Source organism: Rhinatrema bivittatum, chromosome 3 (genome assembly GCF_901001135.1).
Source record: "Rhinatrema bivittatum chromosome 3, aRhiBiv1.1, whole genome shotgun sequence".
Taxonomy (NCBI): domain Eukaryota; kingdom Metazoa; phylum Chordata; class Amphibia; order Gymnophiona; family Rhinatrematidae; genus Rhinatrema; species Rhinatrema bivittatum.
This window is the reverse complement of record NC_042617.1, coordinates 252,156,325-252,182,264: the sequence shown is the minus strand read 5'-3', so window position 1 is coordinate 252,182,264 and position 25,940 is coordinate 252,156,325. Positions and strand designations below refer to the sequence as shown.

General features: G+C 47.7%; 2 protein-coding genes across 3 annotated transcripts in view; both read left to right on the top strand.

Annotated features, from left to right (window-relative positions):
• KAT14 (lysine acetyltransferase 14) overlaps nucleotides 1-2,579 on the top strand; it is a 97,358-nt gene extending 94,779 nt beyond the window's left edge. For both annotated transcript variants that reach the window (XM_029594469.1, XM_029594468.1), the window contains exon 10: nucleotides 2,040-2,579. In XM_029594469.1, the coding sequence (XP_029450329.1) occupies nucleotides 2,040-2,213 (174 nt within the window). In that variant the 3' untranslated portion in view covers nucleotides 2,214-2,579. The remainder of the gene's footprint in view (nucleotides 1-2,039) is intronic.
• Nucleotides 2,580-6,707: 4,128 nt separating this feature from the next.
• On the top strand, nucleotides 6,708-18,142 carry LOC115087358. The gene is made up of 2 exons (XM_029594467.1): nucleotides 6,708-16,883; nucleotides 16,973-18,142. Exon 1 carries the CDS (start codon nucleotides 8,220-8,222, stop codon nucleotides 9,249-9,251), a length of 1,032 nt encoding a protein of 343 aa, XP_029450327.1. The 5' UTR covers nucleotides 6,708-8,219; the 3' UTR covers nucleotides 9,252-16,883; nucleotides 16,973-18,142.
• Nucleotides 18,143-25,940: the final 7,798 nt, after the last annotated feature.

Genomic DNA, 25,940 nt, shown 5'->3' with positions numbered 1-25,940 from the left:
TAGTTTTTGGCTTCCTTCCATGCTGTGAGCAGTCATGGACTTTTAAGTCTGTGGTTTTGGTTTTTTTTTTTTTTTTTAATAGTGCAGGACTCTGATAATACATTTTTGTATATCAAGCCATATACTCCAGTGGTGGCTGTGTTCATGCCCTTTGCTTTGCAATAATTAGTTTGATCTTATTTAGATGAAAGGAATCACACCCCTCCCCCCTTCTTCCCCTTGCTTAGCGCAGCTCCCCTTCCCTCTCTTCTCAGTGAAAAGGGCGAGAAGGAAATGGAAGGTGAGAGAGAAGGAAGGGTGTTGCCTGAGAGGGAAAAGACGTGAGGAGAGGGAAGAGGATGAGGGGGTGATAGCAGCAAGATGGTGAGGGAGGGAGGAAGAGGGGTGGGGAGAGATCAAGAATGTATTGGGGGGGGGGATGTGAATGAGTGAATGCAGGGCCAGTAGAAGTAGGAATCCTTCTAAAGCACCAGTTTTGGGGGTAGCACAGTGGGGGCAGGACTGTGACGCTTGCAGCTCCTTGTTCTTCCCACCAGTATGGACCCAGTATAGGAAGATGGGTTGCATGGGCCTACGCGGGTGGGAAGGAGACGCAATCACTGCAACTAGAAGGAGCAGCATTGGCCCATGTCCCAAGAGGAACGAGCAGTCCTAGCGACTGCAGGTGGAGGCTGCTGCAGCTTGTGTATTCCAGTGGGTGGGTGAGTGAATGAGAGGGGACAGAGTTTGTGTGCAGCCCCCTTCCTCCTACTCTTCCTCAACAATCTCAGGATGGCTGGAAATAAAACTTCCCAGGGATATTTTATCCTTAGTTTGTCTGCTCTTTTTAAATATTTAATTGAAATTTTGAGAGAGATTTTAACAATTTTTGAGTTTAATTATTGAATGTTCTATTTCTTAATTGTTTTGAAATATTTATTTTCTTAGTATGTTTTTAATATAATTGATGATTTATATTTTTGATTGCATTTGTTGTATGAGGAATGGAGATGGTTCTGTGATTCCATTGTTGCACTGCATATATAGTCTGGCTTGTTGTTTTTGTCTGTATATGTCTATTTGTAATTTAGGGTCTCTATTCCATGTTTGGTGAAGGCTTTTGTTCTTGCATGTGTGACTAAGGTGAAGTATTCTGCTAGTGTGTAGCTTTGTATAGGGGTCTATAGCAGCCTGGCTTATTCTTTTTTCTAGTAGGAACTGTATTGGTGTGTGTTAGGACCTGTGTAATATTTCCAGTGTTGCCTTTTCATGGGTAGAGTTGATACTGTTTGAGTGCTGGCCGTTAGTGCTGTTTTGGTATGGGACGTTTATTATATTGTAATTTTTAATTCAGTTTACTTATGGCGTTCTGAGGGCCAGCTTACACCTAACACACTTTTTAATAGGCCTAATATCATATGGGTTGCAAGTGTCTTGCATTTTTTGCAGGATTTTCTGGTTGACACCATAGAAGTGCATGTAAATGTAATATACCTGATGTAAGTGATATTTTACCTTAAAAGATGTATTTTTTTTAATATAAAATCTATTATAAATATATAATTTATAATTGTGTGTTGGAGAGGAGATGGAGGAGAGGTGGGCACAAGGCTAAAAAAATTTGCATAGGTGCCCAATACCCTTGCACCGACCTGGAGAGAGTGCTTCACACACACAAACCAAACCATTCACCCTCTCCCACTTCCCCAGTGGACAAATACTGGGGAAGGGTGGGAGGCAGGTGGTCGAGTTCCTGGGAGTGTGATAAGGTTACCAACTTCCTAGAAATATCAATAGCACTCTTATCTGCCTCTCATCTGGGAACACTAACTCCCCCCTTCCCCAGCATTTCAAATAGCCAAAAGGGCTAGACTCCAAGGTGGATTTCCCCCCACCCTGCTCTCGTGATTTGACCTGCACCACGCCTGGGGAGGAGGGACGGGGCAGACATTATTTTTTTTTTTGTCTCGCTCCAGGCAGCAGACTGCCTTGAGCCATGCCTGCGTTAACATACCAGAATTTCTTCACCTATATCTGTTTTGTTTTTTGGTTTTTTGCAGACTTGCATGGGCAAAGATGTAACGCTTCACGTTTCTGCAAGCAACCCTGCTATGCTGCTGTACCAGAAATTTGGATTTAAGACAGAGGAGTATATTTTGGATTTCTATGACAAATACTACCCCTTGGACAGCAAGGAATGCAAGCATGCATTCTTTCTAAGATTACGACGATGAGATGAGGATATGGTTTTACGCTGAAAGAGGTGCATGGAGTATGGTTGTGTCAAGGGTAGAGTTGAGTGCTGAAAGCTGCTCCAGCAGCAGGCATCCTGGTTTCTGTGCACTTTGGGGACATATACTGTAAGACACGCTCGTGTGAAGGCCAAGATTCCAGATCAGATGCTCAAAGTGTCTACCAAGATTTTGAAAACATTGGATTGGCCTGAGAGCAGAAAATGCATTAGAGCTATCTGGGTGGGGGAAGGGGAGAAGGAATTTCAAGGCAGGAATCAGAAATCTTTTCTGTAATTTTTTTGACAGGACCCTGTGAATTCCACAAATAAAGATTCCATAAGGCTCCCAATTTTTCAGAGCTAATAAAATCTCTTGTGTTTTTGTTTGTGAAAGACCAACTGAAAGCTTCAGACTGAGCCAGTCAGTATTAACCTGGTTTAGGTGGCAGCACTAGTGCAAAGAGAAGCTATAACATTTTTTTCTTGCCTTAATAAAGTCTGCAATCTGATGTTCACAGCACTTGTAGTTGGGGGGGAATCCCAGTGCCAGTGTACAACAGTGACACTTTTGTACACTGTACAAGTGCATACGCGCTAAGTGCTAGAAGCAACCGCAATCTGTGTATCAGCCAGATAGATGGCTGTTGCTACAGTGGCTAGACTAGACAGCTGCTGATTTAAAAATGGAAACCATGGGGAGCTGCAAATGAGAAGGAAGCCCAAATAAGCAGGAGGAAGCAGCTGAGCCAGAAAATACAATCTTTTCATGTACAATTTCAGTTTTTCAATAAGCAGACAATGAGCCATGTAGATGGGATCACATGGTCTCCATTGCTTGATAGCATGCCAGACCTTTATAGGAAAGTCTTGGAAGCATGCATGGTAGGTTTTCACATGCTCCCTCCATGGTTTGTTTTTTTGGTTTTTTGGGGGTTTTGTTTTGTGGTTGTTTTTTGTTTGGTTTTTTTTTTTTTACACTATTAGTGCTGGATGTTTAGACTGACTGCCATTGTTTTCAGCGGTTTTACTTTTTTTTTTTTTTTCATTTTGACACCCTTCGTTTTTGTTCCCCTTATAGTTTCCCTAGTTGGAGATTTTTGGTCTGCTCTAAAGTTACTTTTTGGACGTTGCCATGCACTGCTATTAAGACACTTTTCTCAACAGAACTGCATGTTTGTGACTCAACAGGTGAAGACCACAACATTTCTAGTTGTTATCTGTGCAAAGATGGTATAGGGGATGATTTAGGCCTATAAAGAGAACTTTCATGCCAACCTATTTGAGCAAGTCCAGCTCAAAATTGGTCTCAAAAAGAACAAGGTAAAAGCTTAGACAACTGACCACTATCACGCAGGTGGCTGTGCTTTGTAGAAGCAAACCTTGGCCAGTTTGACACCTTCTTCTGGGATAGGCCCAGAAACCATGACATCCAACTTTTCCCACTTGAGTGACCACAAAGGTTCGAAGGAGTTGTTAGTTGAAACTAGCAAGTGCTGAGTTTCGAGTGAAGGCTTTAATGGATCTTTGCTTTTCATTGACATATAGCTCTGAGGGCTCAGACATGGTTGAAGTTTCCCATACTCAGACGTGGCCACATCTGCTGGATCCCTGGTCTTTCACTTCGAGACCAAGCCGCACCAGTCTTAGTAGTCGCAGTCTTCGAGCAACTCTGCACAGCCTTACAAAGGTGTGCAGTCTCCTACAGGGGCCTCTGCTGGTTTTGTCATTAGCAACATTGAGGGAGCAATTTGTTTTTATATGTAACTTTAGTGGCATTGATGATAAAAATATCAGAGCCCAAAAACAAAGATTCAGTGTTTTCAATGTTCACCACCAGACCCCTTCCCACCCTCCAAACATAAGCAAAAGAACAATCACAGATTAGGATACAAAAGAAGTTAAGCAGTAATATCATGGAGCCTTAATTATGCAAAAAAGCTTTACATTTTCCTCGTAATTGGATCTAAAGTTTATAAAATGGGTCTCCATTTAGAAAAATAAAAACTGTTTGAGGGGTTGCAGACTGTGGGCACTTGGGCATGTACTTTATACAGATTTTCAAAGAGAAAATACCTGCACTGTTTTTTCTTTGAAAACTAGTGTAAAGTACGTGTGCTAAAAGCATACGCATACTTTTACACCTGTGATTTGTGTGAATGGTGAGGGGGTGGGGGAGGCAGTCAAAATAACGTGTTTGCATTTGAAAATTGTATGCATGTTTTACTGTCCTGACCGTTGCATGACCACAGGAATGCTTTTTCACGTGACAAAAAATATGTGCTCTTTGGAACCTGTGCATATATTTAGCAGCATTTGAGAGGGGGAAATTTTCAGTCAGACCATTTTACCCAAGGGAATAGCTTTTGAAAACAGTATTCTCAAGCAGAGATATAAAAGTTGATCTCTGAGGCCTTCAGTCAGTGCTTCAGATGCATTGAATCATAGGCTTTGGGGACCATGTTAAACATGGAGTTGACTTCTTTAGTATGAGGACTCTCATATCTCAATACTGGGTAAAATCATTATTAGATGTGGGCCTTGGTGCCTAGCCTCAGACTATTCCTCGCTTCCCAAAGGAATCTGATGGCCTGATTTGCATGCATCTATCCATCCGGTCTGTGAGCCCAGAATTCTGGGACTGTTTGAGTAGTAACAATTTCAGAATGCTATGTTCTTCTCTTGGACAGAAGATGATTGGATTTACATGCTGAATCGCTTGCACGCCCAAAGAAGTGCAGAAATTGATTTTCTGTAAGAAGCAGCAGAATGGTAGTCCTCACACATGGGTGACATCATCAGATGGAGCCCAACACAGAAAACGTTTGTCAAAGTTTCTAGAAGCTTTGACTGCACACTGAGCATGCCCAGCATGCCGCTAACCACATGTCCACACGAGATCCCTCTTCAGTCTCTTCCTTTCTGAGAAACTTTCACCTCGTGGTCGTGGAGCTTGCACTTGTTTCTTTGCTCGGTAAGTTTCTTGGGTTCTTGTGGACGGTGTTAGCCCCCCCCCAGTGGCCGCCGGCCTCTGACTGCATGCCATGTTCCCTGTATGTACCTGGATCAGTCCAGACTCCTGGGTTTGGCCCCCCCTCTAGCAGATGAAGACGGAGCAGTTACCATAACACCCTGCCTATAAATAAAATGGTGCCACCTACAGTCCGGCTGTATTCCTGTCTCCAGCAGATGGGGAGGGGGGCGGTGCCAAATGGTCTGTGTGGTAGTTTGTTTTGGGAGTTAGGTGGTTTTTTGGTTCCTTTTCTTATTTCTTAGTCAATTTGGCTTAAAAAAACCCAAAACAAAACAAAAAAAAACCTTAGTGGTAGCAGTGTTGTCTTCAGCCTCCCAGAGGGTTGTGAGGTCCTGAGAGGGCCATCCCCCACTGGTCGTGAGGCATCTGCATAAGAGGATCAAGGACTCTAATGTCTTTCTTGGGCAGCTTTGGGTGTGACACCGGGGAGCCTGGTTCACTCCACCCTTCAGGAATCAGCACCTTGGACCACTGCCGGGCAAGTTTCTAAATTAAAAAAAAAAAAAAAAAAAAAGTTTAACTTTTCATTCGGCTGGCAGTATCATAGCAGCTCTCTCCTTCCTGGAGCGGAGGTGAGTTATTTTTGAAAATTTTTCTTGTTAGTGTAAATTTCTGTTCTCTCTCGATGCTGCGATCTTCATGCCGCACGTGCCTTTCACGGGAGGGCCTCGGCTCCACGTGTTTTCCGGGGGGGGGGGGGGGGGGAAGGGGTCCTCCGGGGCCAATAATGCTGTCAAAACAGTGAATACTAAATCTACCCAAGTGACTGCGGGCTCAGATACTGCAGGTCAAGCTGGTGCTGACCCGTTCCCGCTCAGTGCAGGAACAGATGCCATTTTGCAGTCTTTCAGAGCTGCCACTTATGCTGTGATGGGGGAGGGGTTTTTACTGCCGCCTCTTTCTCCTCACAGGTTCCCAGGTGAAAGGGACCTTTTGCATCATGATTTGCCAGCTATGGAGGATAGCCCCCAGAGGGGTTTCTGATTCCTCCTTTTCCTCTTTCTCGTCAGACTTTGTTTTACTGCTCCATAAAGCTTTTAAAGCAAAAAAATCAGAGAAGCAGCAGTCTGGCTTAAAATCCGTCTATGGGGTCCACACCTATTTCCAAGAAATGCTCTAGCTCTCAGGGGGCTGCTGACCCATCAAGACCTAAGCGCCCTCTCCGAACTGGGATCCCTCAGACTGACTCAGATACCTCTGATCAAGATACTGACCCTGGGGACCCAGACCCTCAGTCCAAGCCCCCGCAGGGGATGGATGCTGATGTGCATCCGCAGGGTTCAGTGAGGGGCTCACATGTGATGGAAGGGGACGACCCCCTACTACCCCTAACTAATCAAGCTTGATATTTCACTTGGTTGCAGCTCCATCACTGCTCTCTACATTCATGGTGGGGGTGGAAGAGAAATAGAACCAAAGAGCTAAGAGAAACAGATAAGTATGAGAAAAAAATGTGAAGCTTGCTGGGCAGACTGGATGGGCCGTTTGGTCTTCTTCTGCCGTCATTTCTATGTTTCTATGTTTCTATGACCCTAAGCTGGTCTGTCTTTTTAGAAGGGAAGAGCAGGGTCCTCTTATCCCTTCTATTTTGGCTGAGCTGGGCATTGAGGGGCCACCTGAGGAATCCAAACTGGGAGTGATAGATCCGGTTTTGCTGGGCCTGAGAAGCCCTGCTACTTCCTTCCCGTTTCATTTTTCAGCTACGGGCTTGCTCTTCCAGGAATGGGATACCCCGGATCTCGGTTTAAAGGTGAGTAAAGCCATGGATAAGTGTTATCCTCTGCCGGAGGATGCTTTAGAGTTGCTATGAGTGCCCAGGGTGGACGCGGCGGTGTCCGCAGTTACCAAGAAGACCATGATCCCGGTCACAGGGGCTTAGCACTCAAGGACCTGCAAGACAGGACGTTTGAGGTGTCGGCACTGGGAGTGCGGGCGGCCATGTGCAGCAATTTTGCCTTGTGAGCGGGTCTGCGCTGGGTTCGACAGTTACAGGCTAACGCGGATTTCTCAGATGAGGAGGCCGGCTAGAAGCTTTAATGGCCTACAGTGCTGATGCGCTTCACGATCTGTTGCGGACATCGGCGAGGTCCATGATATCCGCGGTCTCTGCTTGGAGACTGCTGTGGTTAAGAAACTGGTCGGCGGACGGTCCTCCAAGGCGCAGCTGGGTTCTTTGCCCTTCAAGGGTAAATTGCTTTTCTGAAAGGACTTGGAAGATCTGATTCAATCTCTGGGAGAGAATAAGATCCATAGGCTGCCGGAGGATAGACCTAAGTCACAAGGTGCTTTCTCGTCTCTGGCCAGATTCAGAGGGAATCGCCGTTTCCGGCCAGCTAGAGCGCCCAGTTCTTCTTTTCGTCAGGCACTAACTAGATAGCAGTCCTGGTCCCAGTCCTTTCATGGCAGAAAATTCAGCAGAGCTGGGAATTCCCAGTCTGCTTCGGGGGCTAAGTCTTCACAATGAAGGGGCGCTGGTCCATTCCTCGGTGCCTGCGGTAGGGGGCAGACTATCCCTATTTTTCGAGGAATGGGCCAAGGTAACAGACCAGGAATGGGCCGTGATAAGACAAGGCTGCGCTTTAGATTTTGCACGGCGTCCTTGGGACAGGTTTCTCATCTTTCCCTGCGGTTACGCAACCAAGCGAAGAGCGATCCAGGAAATTTTGCAGCACTTGCAGCAGTTAAGAGCCATCATCCCAGTACCTCCAGAGGCAAGAAGGAAGGGGATCCAAAGAAAGAGGGATCCTTTCGGCCCATTCTGGATCTCAAACAAGTGAACAGATGTCTTAGGGTGCCACGTTTTCGCATGGAAACGCTCCAGTCAGTCATTGCCTCGATGCGAAAGGGAGAATTTCTGGTGTCCCTGGCTGTCATGGAGGCGTACCTTCATGTAGGCATCCAGTCGGATCATCAGAAGTTCCTTCGTTTTGCAATACTGGGTCAGCATTTTCAGTTTAGAGCACTATCCTTTGGGTAATGGTAGTCGTGGCAGCCCATCTCCAGAAGGAAGGGCTGCTGGTATATCCCTACCTGAGCGAAGTCGGAACCACTGGCACGGTTGGCAGTTCACAAGGTACTCCAGCTACTTCAGTCTCTGGGCTGGGTGGTCAATTTATCCAAGAGCAGGCTCGTGCCCTCTGTCCTTGGAGTATTTGGGGGGCTCTATTCGACACACAGCAGGGCAGAGTATTTCTTTCCACAAAACACATTTCCAAATTGCAAGCTCGAGTAAGAGCCTTGTTACTCAAGCACACTCCCAGGGTCCGGGATTACTTGCAAGTTCTCGGCTCAATGACCTCAACCTTGGAACTGGTTCCCTGGGCCTTTGCTCATATGCGGCCTTTACAGACCGTGTTGCTTTCCCGCTGTAATCCTGTCTCCGAACTGTTTTTTCTTCCTCTCCCACTGACGGATGCATTGCGGTCCAGTCTCGATTGGTGGCTGGTAACGGACAATCTGACTCGTGGAGGTGCCAGACTGGACAGTGGTTGCCACGGATGCCAGTCTCTCCGGTTGGGGGGCGGTATGCCAGAGGAAATATATACAGGGATTTTGGTCTTCAGAGGAGTCACAGTGGTTGATCAATCGTCTGGAGACCCGAGTGGTGTGGTTAGCGTTACAAGCGTTTCATCCTCTCCTTCAGGGGAGGTCCGTCCGAGTTCTCTCGGACAATACAACCACAGCGTACATCAATCATCAAGGAGGGACCAGACGTCAGCCAGTGGCAGTCGAGGCTCATCAGTTGATCAGCTGGGCGGAACAGCACTTAGCATAGCGGCCTTTCACATTGCCGGCATGGACAACGTGCAGGCAGAATTTCTCAGCCGAAATTGCCAGGATCCCGGGGAATGGGAGTTAGCGGTCGCAGCTTTTCAACTAATATGCGACATGTGGGGTACGCCCAACATGGATCTCAATGCGACATTTCGGAATGCCAAGACTCCGCGTTTCTGCGCTCGTCGCAAAGAGACCGGAACAGAGAGCGTGGATGTCCTAGTCCTGCCCTAGCCCAACAAAGTTCTACTGTACGTCTTTCCACCTTGGCCGTTGATCGGCAAAGTACTCAGGCGAATAGAGCTCCATCCGGCGGAGGTCATCCTCGTAGCCTCGGAATGGCCCAGACGCCCATGGTTTGCAGACCTCCTCAATCTAGTGGTGATGGGTCCACTGTGGTTTCCAGACAGTCCAGATTTGCTACATCAAGGGCCTGTCTGTTTGAAGGAAGTCTATCGCTTTTGTCTAGCGGTATGGCTTTTGAAAGGCGATGGTTACGGGGCAAATGCTATTCTCCAGCCGTAGTGGCTATGCTCCTGTGAGTGTGTAAGATGTCCACCAACCTCGCATATGTTAGAGTATGGAAGATTTTTGAGGCTTGGTGTTTAGCAGCGATGTTTCTCCTACCCAAGCCTCGATGTTGGATATTCTGTGTTTTCTTCAGGCTGGTCTGTCCAAGGGCTTGTCGTGCTGTTCCCTCCGTGTGCAGGTGGTGGCTTTTGGTTGTTTGCATGGCTCTGTGCAAGGTGTAGCATTAACGGCACATCCAGATGTGGCTCATTTCTTAAAGGGAGCAAAGCACTTGTGTCTTCCACTGAGGCATCCTTGTCTGTCTTGGAGTCTAAATTTAGTTCTCAAGGCTCTATGCTCGGCACCCTTTGAGCCTTTGAAGAGGGCGACTAAGAAGGATCTTACCTTGAAGGTAGTCTTTTTCTGGTGGCCATTACATCGGCTCGTAGAGTGTCGGAACTCCAAGCTCTTTCCTGTAGAGAACCTTTTTTGCGGATTTCGGAGTCTGGTGTTTCATTACGGACAGTGCCTTCCTTTTTCCTGAAAGTGGTTTCTTCTTTTCATATCAACCAATCGGTGGAGCTTCCGGCTTTGGCGGAATTAGACCACTCTGATCCCTTGTCCAGGGATTTGCGGAAGCTGGACATTTGCAGAGCATTGCTCTGTTATCTGGAGGTTACAAATGACTTTCGTGTTTCCGACCATCTTTTTGTGGTCTGGATTGGCTCTAAGCGGGGTCAGATGGCCTCCAAGACTACCATAGCTCGCTGGCCGAAGGAGACTATTAGCTCGGACTTTCTCCTTCGTGGTAGATCTCTTCCTGTTGGTCTAAGGGCTCACTATTCGTTCGCATGTGGCATCTTGGGCAGGGTGCCAGATTTTATTTATTTAACAGCTTTCCTATACCGACATTAGAATACACATCATATCTGTTTACATCTTAACAGCAGGTGGAAATTACAAAGAACAGGATAGGGGGAATGGACAACCAATAAACAAGAGGTAGGGGGCTCAGAACAGCGAGCCTAAAAAATGGAACTAATGAGGTGTGAATAAGAGAGAGATGGAACATAATTTACATAATTACAAGTTTTACAAGATTACATATTTTACATGATTACAATGGGCTTGTTGCTAAGAACGATGTGTAGGTGGAAAGGGGGCAGGAAACAACGAGATTAATCCGGGAAAGCCTGGTGGAAGAGCCAGGTCTTTAGCATTTTCCTGAATTTAAATGGACATGGCTCCAGGCGGAGATTGGGAGGTAGAGTATTCCAGTGAGTAGAGCCAGCAATTGAGAGAGCACGGTCCCTTGTTGCTGTAAGTCGAGCCTTCTTGAGGGGGGGGGGGATGTGTAATGTGCATTTGAGGTTCGTTCTGGTGGGGCGAGAGGATTGTGTGAGTTGTAATGGTTCGCTGAGCCACGAGGAATTATGTTTGTGGATAGATTTGTGTATGATAGTGAGAGTTTTGAACAGGATACGGGATAAGATGGGGAGCCAGTGTAGCTCTTTGAGGATGGGGGGTTATGTGGTCTGTTTTGCGTGCGTTGCTTATTATCCTTGCTGTTGCATTTTGTAATATCTGGAGGGGTCTGAAGGTGGCGTAGGGGAGGCCAAGGTACAGGGAGTTGTAGTAATCCAGCTTAGATGATAAGGTAGCTTGGATGACAGTTTTGAGATCATGTGTATGGAGTAGGGGCTTGAGCTTTTTTATGACATTGAACTTGTAGAATCCTCCTTTTATGACGGAGGTAATGTGATTTTTTAGGTTCAGATGTGGGTCAATTAGAACGCCAAGGTTTCGTACAGGGGGCTGCAAGGTGAAGGAGAGATGGTCATTGGGTCGTTGGAGGGAGTGAGCTTAAAGGTCTGGTGGTTGTGGATGAGAAGGAGCTCGGTTTTTGCAGAGTTAAGGGTCTGACTCCTTGGGGATGCAGAAGAAGGATCCTATTTTGGTCACCATACACAAGACTTCTTGTTTTTTTCCCCTCATGGATGCAATCCAGGAGTTGATTCATCTGGAATGGTGTGCACCAGAGGCATCCTTTAAAGGAGAACGTATCTTGGTGGGTTTATACACTTTGGATCTGCAGACCAGAGAGCAGTTGTGTTTTCCCTAAGGTGAATACCTTAGTGTGTTCTGTCACAAAACATTTCCCCATCCCAGTAGAGGAAGATGCGGCATTGAAGGATGCTCAGGATAGCAAGTTTGAGGCTATCCTAAAGCAATCCTTTGAGGAATGATGAGGAATTTATAAATTACTTCTTGTGGTGCTTTAGTAGCTCGGGCTACCTTGCATCTTTGTCAAGGTTCTGGTAGCGCTGTGTCCGATCTTTGACCTATGATAGAACCAGGGGCTGCCTTCTGAGATGATGCGGACTATGACTTGGTTCGCACAACCGCCAGAGGAGCTGCTTTGGTTATTGCAGCCAAACGGCAGCTGTGGCTGCGCAACTGGTCGGCGGATACTATTTCAAAGGCCAGTCTTACCAAGCTGCCCTTCAAGAGTTCGCTTTTGTTTAGCAGTGAATTGAAAAAAAAAATGGTAAGTAAATGGGGAGAGACCCAGATCCCTCATTTGCCAGAGGACAAGAAACCCGTTGCCCGGTCTTTTTGGGCGGGTGGCCACCCTCGAGACTACCAGTGTTTTCAGCCTTCTAGAGGAGGTTCTTCCTAGAGGTTCCATCCCTTCCGCAGATCTCAGTCCTTTTGCACCCGAGGACCTCGAAAGGAGGCGGGCTCCAGAGGTGGAGCTCCTCAGACTTCCCAATGAAGGTTTGAGGGCTCACTTGTTGGTACAGGGCTGCCTATCCTGTTTTTATTATAGGTGGGTCCAGATTACTTTGGATCAATGGGTTTTCAATGTGGTTTGGGTCAGTTATGTTCTGGAATTGCTTCGCATTCTTCCAGATTTTTATTTATTTATTTATTTAACGTTTTTTTTTGTATACCGACATTCGTTAAAACATCACATTGGTTTCCATCGAACAAAAAATTAGCCAACGGCTTCACAATGAAACTGATAATGTAACAGGGTAGGAGGGTAGAAGTGGAAGTGACATTACAAAGGCTGTTGGACCTGAAAGCTGTGATTTCTGTTCCTGAATCACATTCCATTAATTTTGTCATGCCCAAGAAGGGAAGGGTCAATTCGGCTCATACTGGATCTCAAGGGTGTCAACCAACATTTATGAATCATGCATTTCAGCATAGAAACAGTGTGTTCTGTCATGGCAATACAAGCAGGGGAGTACCTCATGTCTCTGGATATGATAGAGGCATATCTGCATAGTCCCATCTCTCGGGAACATCAATGGTTCTGCAGTTTGCTATTTTGGATTGTCCATTACCAGTTTCAGGCCTTGCCCTCCAGGTTAGCCACAGCGCACAGGACCTTTTCTAAGGTCATGGTAGTGGTTGTGATAGCCCTCCACAAGGAGGGCATTCTAGTTCACCCCTATCTGGACAACTGGTTGATTCGAGCCAAGAGCATGGATGAGAGTCTTCGCACCTCTTGCAGGGTGGTTTCATTACTACAGGAACTAGGTTTGGTGGTGAATCTGGCCAAGAGCAATTTGCAGCCATTTCAGAACTTGAAGTATCTCGGGGTTCGATTTAATACAAGGCAGGGAAGAGTGTTTCTGCTGAGTCTCAGATCCATACATTGATGGTGCGGGTTCAATCCCGTGGAACTCTGTCTGACCAAGTGGTTTTATCTGCAGGTCCTGGGGTTGATGGCTGCCACATTAGAAGTGGTTCCCTGGGTGAGCGCACATGCTCCCTCTTCAGTGTGTGTTGTTTTCCCGCTGGAATCTGCAGTCACAAAACTATGCGGAAAGGCTACTCCTGTTAGAGGTGAGGTCCCAGTTGAACTGGTGGTTACAGGCGGAACATTTCAGGCAGGGAATTTCCCAGGAGATGCTGGATTGGTTGGTACTCACAACACTTGCAAGCCTCCTGGGCTGGGGGGCTCACTGTCAGGAGCTGATTGTGCAAGGGTGCTGGCATGCAGAAGAGTGGCAGTGGAACATCAACAGACTGGAGGCATGAGTGCTTCAGTTAATGTGCTTGAAATTCGCCGAGCAGCTAGAGGCTCAGGTGGTCCGCATAATGTCAGACAATGTGAAGATGGTGGCTTTCATTAATTATCAAGGTGTTACCAAGAATCAACAGATGTCGGAGGAGATAGATGCGCTCATGGTGTGGGCAGAGCAACATCTTTTAAGCATATCTGCCTCTCACATTGCTGGAAAAGACAATTTCAAAGCCGATTTCCTGAACAGGAGCTTGGACCCAGGAGAATGGGAGCTGGCAGACGAGGCCTTTCAGTTCCTGGTGACCCACTGGGGGCCTACCGGATCTAGATCTGTTGGCAACCTTCAACACAAAGGGTTCCACATTTTAGTTGCACACAGGACCCAAAAGCAATGGGTATCGATGCTCTCGTTCAAAACTGGCCACGTGGTGATCTACTGTATGCATTTCCGCCCTGGCCTCTGATAGGCAGGGCTGGTCTAAAAGATTGCAAGTCAAACAACACCTTCCTTTAGTGACTCCGGATTGGCTCAAAGGCTGTGGTACACCACTCTCCAGAGACTTCTGGTGGACAGTCCCCTCAGACTGCCATCTCAGATGGATCTGTTGCATCAGGAGCCCATTCTGCACGAGGATCAGGGTTGATTTTGTCTTACGGTTTGGCCATTGAAAGGGCTCAGTTGCTGAAGCCGGGTTATTCGCCTGCTGTAATTTCCAGTCTACTTCAGGCCCAGAAGTTTTCTACTTTTCTAGCTTATGTTAGAGTTTGGCGGGTCTTTGAGGCCTGGTGTTCTGAGCAAGATTCTCAACTGCTCAAAGTGGATATTCCTTTGATTTTGGAATTTTTATAAGGCGGCTTGCTTAAGGGTTTGGCCCTTAACACCTTGAAAGTTCAAGTTGCAGCCCTGGCTTGTTCTAGGGGGAGAGTCAATGGAGGGCCTTTGTCTTTTTATTCAAACGTGTCCCATTTCATGAAGGGAGTTGAGGATCTTTGTCCCCCATTGTGGCTTCTGGTGCCTCTGTGGGACCTTAATTTGGTCCTCGAGTTCTTGGCAGGTCTGACTTTTCAGCCACTCTGTGCTCTTTCCTTGCAATTGCTTACCTTGAAGACAGATTTTCTGGTAGCAATCTGTTCAGCACGCCAGGTCTCTCAGCTGCAGGTTCTTTCCTGCCCTGAGTGTTTTCTCCATATGACTCAGAGTGTGGTTCAACTTCGGACTGTGCGCTCTTTTTTGCCAAAAGTGGTTTCGGAGTTTTGTTTGAATCAGTCCATTTCTCTGCCCTCCTTGGACAGGGACAGAGATAAAGTTGAGTACAGTCTTTTTGCATTACTTGAATGTCAAGCGACATTTGCTGAGGTACCAGGATGTGATGAAACCTGTTTGGAAGGCTGATCGCCTTTTTGTACTCTATGGTGGCAGTAACCAGGGAGCTCTAACAACACGGGCTACAATAGCCCATTGGGTTAAAGAGATTATTACAGCCACCTATTGGCTTCTGAAGTGGCCTTGCTCAAACAGATTAGACTGCATTCCACGAGGGGCTCAGACGGTATCGTGGCAGAACCTTGTTTGTTGTCGCCTGCTGAGATTTGTAGGGCAGCAACATGATCATTTTTGCACACCATTTCCAAGTGTTATCGCCATTTGGATGTTCGGGCTAGGGAGAACACCTCATTAGCACGGGCAATATTAACTGGACTGCTGGTAGCCTCCCAACCTTTTCAAGATTAGCTTTGGTATATCCCACTCATGGGGACTGACCTGCCCGAACACTGAGGAAGGAGAAATTACCACTTACCTGATAATTTCCTTTCTTCTAGAAAGGGCAGGTCAATCCCTGACCCTCCCTCGGCTGCCACTGTTTAAATTTCTGATTTGCCTTTCTTCAGGTGGACTATGAAGAGTATGATTTCTGCTCTTTGTGGAAGACTGGTAAGTGGCGGGACTATATGGCAGTGAAGCTTTTGCTCAGTCTCTTCCTGCTGGCAGAGGTGCATAATCATCTCATGGGGATTGACCTGCCTTTATTGAGGAAAGGAAATTATCAGGTAATAATTTCTTCTTCATGCTGTATAGACAATTTCTTTACCATCCACAGTTATTTTTAAGGGATGTGTGTATGTGTATGGAGAGAGAAGGAGGGGAGGTTGTGTGCTCCTGCTGTCAGCTCCTCCTCTTTCTGTGTGTTTTCAGTCTGTATATATGCAGAAGGTATATACATGTAAATTTCCTATGCTTGCATTCCTGGGATGCAGAATTATATGCTTAGTTTCCCGCAACCAGGAATTTTACATGCAGAAAATTACACACATGGACATCAGGTTCATAAGGCATTCCTACAGTATTCCTATTAAGACCTAAAATGATCATACATTTTGCTCATTTTTATTATTGATCATACAGAGGGTAAAATTATCCTAATATGATAGCTGTACATCTGGCAACACTGGGTCCAAAGGAAGTCTTCAGCAATTTTACTGGAACTCTTCAGTGTGAGTGGTCAACATAACAGAGGGCACATGCTTTTGTCTCTTGAAGCAAGTGAAGATTGGTTTCAGAATATTTTATGGTAAAGTTTTCATGTTGCAATAACTGTTACAAAGGAATAAAGGATAGCAAATAACCATAAAAAATTTTAATAACTTTTTTCAATATGTACCTAAGGCTTTTTCCATTCCTTCTCTCTCATGTTAATCTTTTTTCCTTTTTGTCAGTTTTATGCTTTTCATTTGTTTTCATTGCTCCTGTCTTTATCTTTCTTTCTTCTTCCTCATCTCCAACTATTCTCCCACTATTCTCTTATTCTATTCTTTTCTCCATTTAATGTCCTTGGCTCTGTTCCATCTTTCCTCCTTTCACTTCGTCATTCTTTGTTTCCTCCAGCATCCTTCCTCCCTTGCTGAGTTGTGGAGTGAAAAAAAAAGGATAAAAGCCTATAAAGAGATAATCATATAATGAGGTATATCAGTTCGCTGAAGTCAGTTCCACACAACAGGGCTGGACCATCCAGCATAATTACTTCCCCTATTTTTCATAATCATAGGTCTTAAAAGTGCCCACAACACCTGCCCTAACAGCGGATCCTCCGTAAGGCAGTGCTGTAGTGGAAAGAGACAGAGTTATGAGCACACAATAAGATTAACATTCAGAGCCATGGTAAATAAATAACCACATTCTTAATATTTCTTCCCCTCTTGTACATAATCAAAGGGACTTCTGAGAAATTAGGTTATAAGGCCATTACTCCCCAGTGTCACCTTATACTTGAAGCCACCAACACCAATTTATTTGAATATGGAAGGACCCACGATTGAAGGTGACTTTTACATGGACTTATTTCACTGATTGTAATACACCAAATATTTATTTGATTAAATGTAGCTGCCCGTTATTATATATTGGCAGGACTTCACGTTCCTTAAAGGTATGAATGAGAACACATTGCAGCCGCCTTCAACTGAAAAAAGAAGCAGCCTTCAACTGAAAAAAGAAGCAGCCCCGATTGTCTTCACTTTTTTAGGATTTATATTGGACAGTTATTGATTCTGTAGCAAGTACGAGAAGAGGGGGTGCTGTTTCTTCTATTTTGAATTTTTTTTTTGTAAATGATGTTTTATTGAAAGATGTGAAACTGGTACATAATCAAACCATAATGCAAAATAACATATATCATTTTACAATCCACATCTTCATCTTATTCAAATGTTATATGTATTCAACTACAATTTGAGGCTAATGTCAAACATAGGCTGAAATTCTGTATAGCTTGGGATATTCAGAATATTCAAAATGTTGGAAAACACAATGAGAATTTTATTTATCATACTACTCTGGCTCATACATATGACCTGTTCTCCATTGTTGATACGGGGACCATATTGAGGGACATCTTGGTATAGTATATATTTTCATGCCATCAATTTATAAAGCTCCACATCTTGACTAATTTTAGAGTAAGGGTGTTTAATTGTGGAGGATTAACCTGCTTCCAGTTAGTTGCTATAACGCTTCTGGCAGCTATTAAAATCTGGTGGTATCAATAACCAATCATGTTTGGTGCCTTCCAATGGCATATTTAATAATGCCATTTCAGGGATTAGATGAATTTCCACATTTAAAATTTGCTGGATTAAGCAGGAAACCATTCCCAGAATTTCTCTATCTCTGGGCATGTCCACCACCTATGGAAAAGTGATACCCTTTGTCCGCAAGCTCTCCAACATAAGTCAGTCTGGGAAAGGTTAGCCTTAAATAGTCTGACCAGGGTAAAATACCATTGTAATAGGACTTTATAACTATTTTCAGAAAGTGATGTTGAAATGGAGCTTCTTTTGGTGTTAAGAAAAATCATGTCCCATTTATCATCCTCCAATACTTTCCCTAGGTCTCCTTCCCATGCTCTTATAAATGTTGGTTTCTGAGGGCCATTATTAAAAAGGTTATATAGGTACCAATATTGATTATATGATATTTCACCTGCTTACTTATTCACTTATGTATATTATGCCTCTTGTCTTATTATTATCCTTGTCTTCAATGTCATGGCAAATGTTTATAAAAACCCAATAAAACACAGTTAAAAAAAAAAAGTTATATATTTTTGAGATTACCCCTTTTATCCTATCTGCCTGGTCACACCAATGTTCCAATTGAGTTTTTCCCAATAGTAAATCATCTGCTATTTTTTCGGAATGGAAAAAATGGCTCAACTGAACATATGGGAATTGATCCCTTTCTGTAAGTCCATATGTTTCTTTAAGGTGAGATAATGTTGCCATCCCTCTCAAGCCCCAAATGTTACCCATGGTTGCAAGCCTTTTCAATTACCAGTCTTGGAAACACAGGGAATCCTGTCCCGGGGTGAATAGTCTGTTACAGAACAAGGCAGAGCTAAAGAAAATTCTTCCTTCCACCCACCAGTCTGTGTCGCCATTGTTTCCAAACTCTAATAGTTGTGTGAGTGGTGAAGGGAAGTTCTCGATCAACCAGCCAGGTTTGCCTCGGCTGCCATGTCGTAGTCCAAATAGGCATGGTTCCCAAAAACTCCTGTTCCCTGTACGTACCAGGATCAGTCCAGGACACCTGGGTTGTGACTCCGCACCAGTAGATGGAGACAGACTAAAACTTGTGGGCGGAGCCATATATGCCCCTGTGCCAGTCACAGCCCCTCAGTCTTACTCTGTCTCCAGTAGATGGTGCAGGTCCGGTCACAGCCCTGCCTGCCCTGGTTCTGGTACTCCGTCAGGGTCGGTTCTTTTTTATTTCTTTAGGCCAGTTTAGGCTACGGTGTTTTCTGTTTGGGTAATTTTCTAAATTGTCCCTTAGGTCCCTTTCGCCCTGCCTCCCAGGGGGGTTGTGAGGTTCTGAGGGGACCACCCCCCCCTGGTTGAGGCCGCTGCTAGGGTCGAGGACCCAGCTGGCCTAGTAGCAGCGTCAGGGGTGACACCGGGGAGCCCGGTTCACTCACCCCTGCTGGATTAGGGCTCCAGGACCGTGGACAGCGACAGGCTTTTTTGTTAAAAAAAAAAAAAAAAAAAAAAGGTTTGTTTTTTATTTCTGGCCGGCTCTCTCTTGCTTCGCGTCGCCGCTCGCAGGGGGGGGCGCCGCCGACGGGGGGAGGCCGTTCGAATTTTTTTGGTTTAATTTTCGTCGCTCCTGCTGCCCCTTATTGCGCCTCTTCGCCGGCATGCCTCGCGGCTCGGTCTGCCGGGCCTGTGGCTCGGCGCGCGCGTCTTTCGCGCGAAAGTCTGTGCATCCCGGGCGGAGAGGGGTCGTCTGGGGCGCCTCGGGGGGCTCGTTCCGGCCCGCGCGATCGCCTCCGCGGGGGGGGGCGCCGTAGAAAAGCCCCAAGAGCTTTTCCCGCTTAGCGCGGGAGTGGCGGCCATTTTGGCCACGGGCCGCGAAATGGCGCGGGAAACGGCAGGGCCTTCGGCCTTGCCTCCCGCGCTTTCCCCGCAGCGGATCGCGGTCGGAGGGGGTCCCTCGGGGGACACAGGGTCCCCGGGGAGTCCCGCTGATTTTTCCTCGGATCGAGCTCGCTTTCAGGACCTTGCGCTTTTGTTGCGCAAGGTCCTGAAATACAAAAAAAGCAAGCGCGGCCGGAGTGAGGCTCGCAGAGCTCCACCGCAGAAGAGGTCCAGGAAGCCTTCGGGGGTCGCGGAGGGGCCCCAGGGCGCCTCGCGGGGGAAGCGGCCTCCACGTGGCGTCCCACAGGAGGCGGACACCGATTCCTCCCCCGAGGAGGACGCTGATTCCCCTGAGGAGACCCAGAAGGGACCCGACGATGTGGGAGCGGACGGCTCCGCTACGTCCGGCGTAGCAAAAGGTCACAGGCAGTGGAAGGAGACGATCCCAAAGTGGTCAGGCTCTTCCGTAGGGATGAATTGCCACCTCTAATTCCAGCCATTATCCAGGAACTGGGAATAAACCCCCCTCCGGCGGTGGTTCGTCAGGAAGCGAACATGGATCCGGTCCTGTTAGGCCTCACGGGTCCAGCAGTTGCTTTTCCGTTCCATTTTTCTTCAACAGACATCATGTTCCGGGAATGGGACACTCCGGAGTTAGGGTTGAAGGTCAGCAAGGCCATGGACAAACTTTACCCGCTCCCGGAGGATGCGCTGGACCTTCTCAAGTTTCCCAAGGTGGATTCGGCGGTTTCGGCGGTAACGAAGAGATCTACTATCCCGGTTACGGGTGCGACAGCCCTTCGGGACCTTCAGGACAGGAAGCTGGAAGTACAGCTCAAGAAGATTTTTGAGGTTTCAGCGCTAGGAATTCGGGCCGCCATGTGTACGAATTTCGCTTTGAGAGCTGGCTTACGCTGGGCTCAGGTCCTTCAAGCCAATGCGGATCTTTCGGCAGACGAGGCAGCGCAAGCGGATAAGTTGGAAGCGGTAATAGCATATGGCGCAGATGCACTCCACGATCTGCTGCGCACTTCGTCTAGATCCATGGTGGCGTCTGTCTCGGCGCCGCCTCCTGTGGCTACGCAACTGGGCGGCGGATGGCTCTTCTAAGGCTCACCTCGGGGCGCTGCCATTCAAGGGTAAATTGCTGTTCGGCAAGGAATTAGATGACTTGATGGCTTCCCTGGGGGAAAATAGGGCTTTCAGGTTGCCCGAAGATAGATCCAGGTCGCGGCCTTCCTTTTCAGCCAGGTCCCGCTTTCGTGGGCCCAGGAGGGCGCGGCCTCAAAGGTCGTCGGGGCACTCGTTCAGGTCTTCCTCCTCCCGTACCCCACAGTGGCAGCAGCAGCAGCAGTCCTTTCGTGGGAGGCGCTTTGGTAGACCAGGGGGTGCCCTGGCCATCACGGCGCCCAAATCTTCACAATGAAAGGGGGTCGGCCCTTCTCCCGCCGCAGCCTCAGCACGCCGTTCCCAACGTCGGGGCGCGGTTGCTGTCGTTTACGAGAGATGGGCCGGAATAACGTCGGACCAGTGGGTCCTCACCGTGATAAGACACGGCTACGCGTTAGATTTTGCTCGCATTCCAGTGGACAAGTTCCTTGTCTCACCTGCAAGGCTCCCGAGAAGAAGGCGGCGGTGCTAGACACCATCCGCCGCTAGAGGACTTGGGAGCTATCTCCCCCGTTCCGGTCAGCCAACGAGGAAAGGGCCGTTACTCCATTTACTTCATCGTACCAAAGAAGGACGGCACGTCCCGACCAATTCTGGATCTCAAAGGGGTGAACCGATGCCTTCGCGTTCCTCGCTTCAAAATGGAGACGATCCGGTCAGTCATCGCCGCGGTCCGGCCAGGCGAGTTCCTGGCCTCCCGGACCTCACGGAGGCGTATCTTCACATAGGCATCCAGCCGTCGTTCCAACGCTTCCTCAGATTCTGCATTCTGGGTCGGCATTACCAGTTTCGGGCGCTCCCCTTTGGGCTCGCAACGGCCCCTCGTACTTCACGAAGGTGATGGTCGTGGTGGCGGCGCAACTGCGCCGAGAAGGTCTCCTGGTCCATCCGTACCTGGACGATTGGTTGATTCGGGCGAAGTCCGAGGTTCAGTGTCGGATGGCGGTGGCCAGGGTCCTCCATCTGTTGCAGTCCCTGGGATGGGTGGTCAACTTCAGCAAGAGTCATCTGACACCCACGCAGACCTTGGAATATCTGGGAGCTCTTTTCGACACGAAGCAGGGCAAGGTGTTTTGTCCCTCGAACGGATGGTCACGTTGCAAACTCAGGTACAACGCTTGTTGTCTCTCCGCCACCGCGGGTCTGCGACTACCTTACGGTCCTAGGGTCTATGGCTTCCACGCTGGCGCTGGTGCCATGGGCGTTCGCTCATCTGCGACCCTTACAGTCATCCTTGCTTTCCCGCTGGAAGCCGGTCTCGGAGGATTTCCACTTACCGCTTCCTCTAGCGGGACACGCGAGGTCCAGCCTGCGTTGGTGGCTGGACCCCAGTCATCTTTCCGCCGGAGTCTCCTCCTGGTGCCCAGTTGGACAGTGGTGACCACGGATGCCAGCCTCTCCGGTTGGGGAGCGGTCTGCCTAGGGAGCTCAGTTCAAGGCCTATGGTCAGTGTCGCAAGCCCAGTGGTCTATCAATCGCCTAGAGACCAGAGCGGTCCGTCTGGCCCTGCAGGCTTTTCTACCATTGCTGCGGGGAAAGGCAGTCCGAGTGTTGTCGGACAATGCGACCACCGTGGCATACATCAACCGGCAGGGGGGGACCCGGAGCCCCCAGGTGGCAGAAGAAGCTCAGCGCTTGATGGCCTGGTCGGAGCTACATCTCAGCAACCTCGCAGCGTCTCACATTGCGGGAGTCGACAACGTGCAGGCGGACTATCTCAGCCGTCATCGTCTGGATCCCGGAGAGTGGGAGCTGGGGGACGAAGCGTTTCTTCTCATTTGCGAAACGTGGGGGGTGCCCCACATGGATCTGATGGCCACGTGGCACAACGCGAAGGCCCCGCGATTTACAGTCGACGTCGGGAGCGGGGGGCAGAAGGCGTCGATGTGTTGGTGCTTCCCTGGCCGACGGATGTGCTGCTCTACGTGTTTCCCCCGTGGCCGATGATCGGCAAGATTCTACGGCGCATAGAGTTGCATCCGGCCAACGTGATCTTGGTGGCACCGGAGTGGCCTCGCCGGCCGTGGTTCGCAGACCTCGTACAACTGGCAGTAGCGGCACCCCTTCGGTTCCAGGGAATGGCGGCCCTACTCCATCAGGGCCCCGTCTGTTTGGAGGATGCGGATCACTTCTGTCTCGCGGCATGGCTTTTGAGAGGAATCGACTGAAGAAAAAGGTTATTCAGATGCGGTGGTGGCCACGCTACTGCGTTCCAGGAAGCAGTCGACGTCTTTGGCTTACGTCCGTGTCTGGGTGTCTTTGAGGACTGGTGCGTGCAGCGAGGGGTGGACCCCACTTCGGCTTCCGTCGCTGAGGTTCTGGCGTTCCTCCAGGCGGGTCTGGCCAAAGGTCTGGCGTGCAGTTCCCTACGGGTCCAAGTGGCGGCGCTGGGTGTTTGCGAGGTAAGTCTCTGGCGCTTCACCCGGATATTGCTCGTTTCCTTCGGGGTGCTAAGCACCTTCGCCCCCCGTTACGTCTTCCTTGTCCGGCTTGGAACCTCAATTGGGTTCTCTCCGCTCTATGCACGGCGCCGTTTGAGCCCTTGAAACGCGACTCTTAAGGATCTCACTTTAAAAACGGCATTCTTGGTGGCGATTGCCTCGGCACGGCGTGTTTCCGAGTTACAGGCCCTGTCCTGTAGGGAACCTTTCTTGCGTATCTCCGATTCGGGGGTTTCCTTACGGACGGTTCCTTCCTTTCTCCGAAAGTGGTCTCGTCTTTTCACGTGAATCAATCGGTGGAGTTGCCCGCTTTTGCGTGCGGAGACTCCTCTGCTACGAAGAGAGGGAGTTACGGAAGCTTGACGTGCGGAGATCCCTTCTCCGATATCTGGAGGTCACTAATCCGTTTCGGGTCACAGATCATCTGTTTGTCCTGTTCTCTGGACCAAAGAAAGGAGCTGCAGCGTCCCGCACAACGATCGCTCGTTGGCTCAAGGAGGCCATTGGTTCGGCGTACTTGGTGCGGGGAAAACCTCTTCCCGTGGGGCTGCGGGCTCACTCGACTCGATCTCAAGCAGCGTCTTGGGCGGAAGCTTCTCAGGTGTCGCCTCAAGAGATTTGTAGGGCGGCCACCTGGAAGTCGTTGCATACTTTTATCCGGCATTACCGGCTGGATGTCCGGGCTACCGATTCCGGGGGTTTTGGAGAGAGGGTACTCCGAGCGGGACTCTCTGCTTCCCACCCTCAGTAGGTTGCTCTGGTACATCCCAGGTGTCCTGGACTGATCCTGGTACGTACAGGGAAAGGAAAATTAGTTTCTTACCTGATAATTTTCGTTCCTGTAGTACCAAGGATCAGTCCAGGATCCCGCCCGCAGTGCTGCGCTGAAGTAATGGAGAGTCCGCTCTGTGTTTTGATTTGCTCTGTTCCGCTTGTTCGCTCTCTCGGTTGGAGAGTCCGTTTCCAGAAGGGGTGTTTCTTTCCCCGTTAGTTAGCGGTATCTAGTTTTGTTTACTTCTCTGGTTGTGTTCTACTTTGACATTCCGTAAGACTGAGGGGCTGTGACTGGCACAGGGGCATATATGGCTCCGCCCACAAGTTTTAGTCTGTCTCCATCTACTGGTGCGGAGTCACAACCCAGGTGTCCTGGACTGATCCTTGGTACTACAGGAACGAAAATTATCAGGTAAGAAACTAATTTTCCTTTAAATTACTACCCATCGTTTCTGTTCACCCTTTTTATTCCAATCTATTATAGCTCTTAACTGAACTGTGGCAAAATACCATCGTAAGTGTGGTACCCCCAGTTCACCCCTCAATTTATGTCGATACATTACAGCATTCACCACCCTCGGTGGCTTACGTTTCCAAATGAAAGCAAATATCTTTTTCTGCCAACATTTAAGGGTGGCGGTGGAAACATGAATCGATAGTGTCTGGAAAAGATAGAGTAACTTGGGAAGGACACACATCTTTATTGATGCGATTCGCCCTATTCAAGTTAGAGGAGTTCTAGACCAATTTTCCAAATCTTGAAAGATTTTTGAGGTCAAGGGAGAATAATTCAGTTTAAACAAATCCTCCACCTTATTACTAATGTAACTATCTAGATATTTTATTTTGGTGGTAGCCCATTTGAAAGGGAACAGCTGTTTTAAGGCCAATGTTTGTTCCTGAGGAACTGATAAATTTAGGGTCTCTGATTTATCTAAATTTAATCTAAAACCTGAAATGGAGCTAAACTCAGATAATGCTTCTACCACGCCCTTCAATGAATGCAATGGTCTAGCTAGAGTAAATAGGATGTCATCAGCAAATAGGGGGACATCTTATAGTCTGTTCCCCTACACGTATCCCTGCTATGTATGATATGGAGCGAACCCTTATAGCTAATTGTTCTAGAAATAATGTGAACAATAGTGGGGATAGTGGACATCCTTGTCTTGTTCCTCTCTCTATAGAGAAAAGGGTCTGAGTAAGAGCCATTTACCTTCACACAAGCTTTAGGACTCTCATACAGCTTGGACAGCCAACTTAAAAAGTAGGGACCAAAATTAATCTTTTCCATAGTATGAAACAGATATGGCCAGTAGGCTATATTGAATGCTTTTTCGGTGTCTACTGATAATTATACTGCTGGGTTATGGTTCTGCTGTACCCACCATATTAGATCTATGATTTTCCGGACGTTGTCTGCCACCATCCTGCCTGATATGAAACCTGTCTGGTCGGGGTGTACTAATTTCACCATTACTTTATTTAAACGATTGGCCAGAATTTTGGCCAATATCTTTAAATCAAAGTTAATTAATGATATAGGCCGATAGGACCTGCACTCCAAGGGGTCTCGGCCTGGTTTAGCCAAAATTGTTGTTCCAGCTACATTGGAACCCGAGAACAATGATGTGCCAGTACGTAGGGAATTAAACAACTGTAAAAGATGGGGGAGGGGGGTATCACTGCATTTGTGAATTTTTTGTAAAATTGGGCCGTAAAGCCATCTAACCCTGGGGCTTTATTTGGTTTAAGGTCTTTAATAACTTGTAATATTTCACTCTGCGTAATTTCTTTTTCTAATCTTTTTTCTTCCTCTGAGAGGCTAGGGAGAGAAATCTGTTGTAAATAGGGGTCTATCTTGTCCTCCTGAATACCTGGATCTTTCTTATACAAGTTTCCATAAAATTGTTGAAATCGTTGGATTTCTTTTGAGGATGACAATATAGATCTGTTTTCCTCATAAATCCTAGTAATTTAATTCTGGGCTATCTGGTGTTTCAATCTCCTAGCTAGGAGTCTGCTCACTTTGTTCCCCCATTCAAAGTTTTCCTGTTTCACAAGATTCAAATTTTGGGAGAT

Bases quoted from the DNA above. Each gene is read 5' to 3' on its own strand.
- LOC115087358 (XM_029594467.1), top strand. From the start codon at position 8,220: ATGGTAGTCGTGGCAGCCCATCTCCAGAAGGAAGGGCTGCTGGTATAT.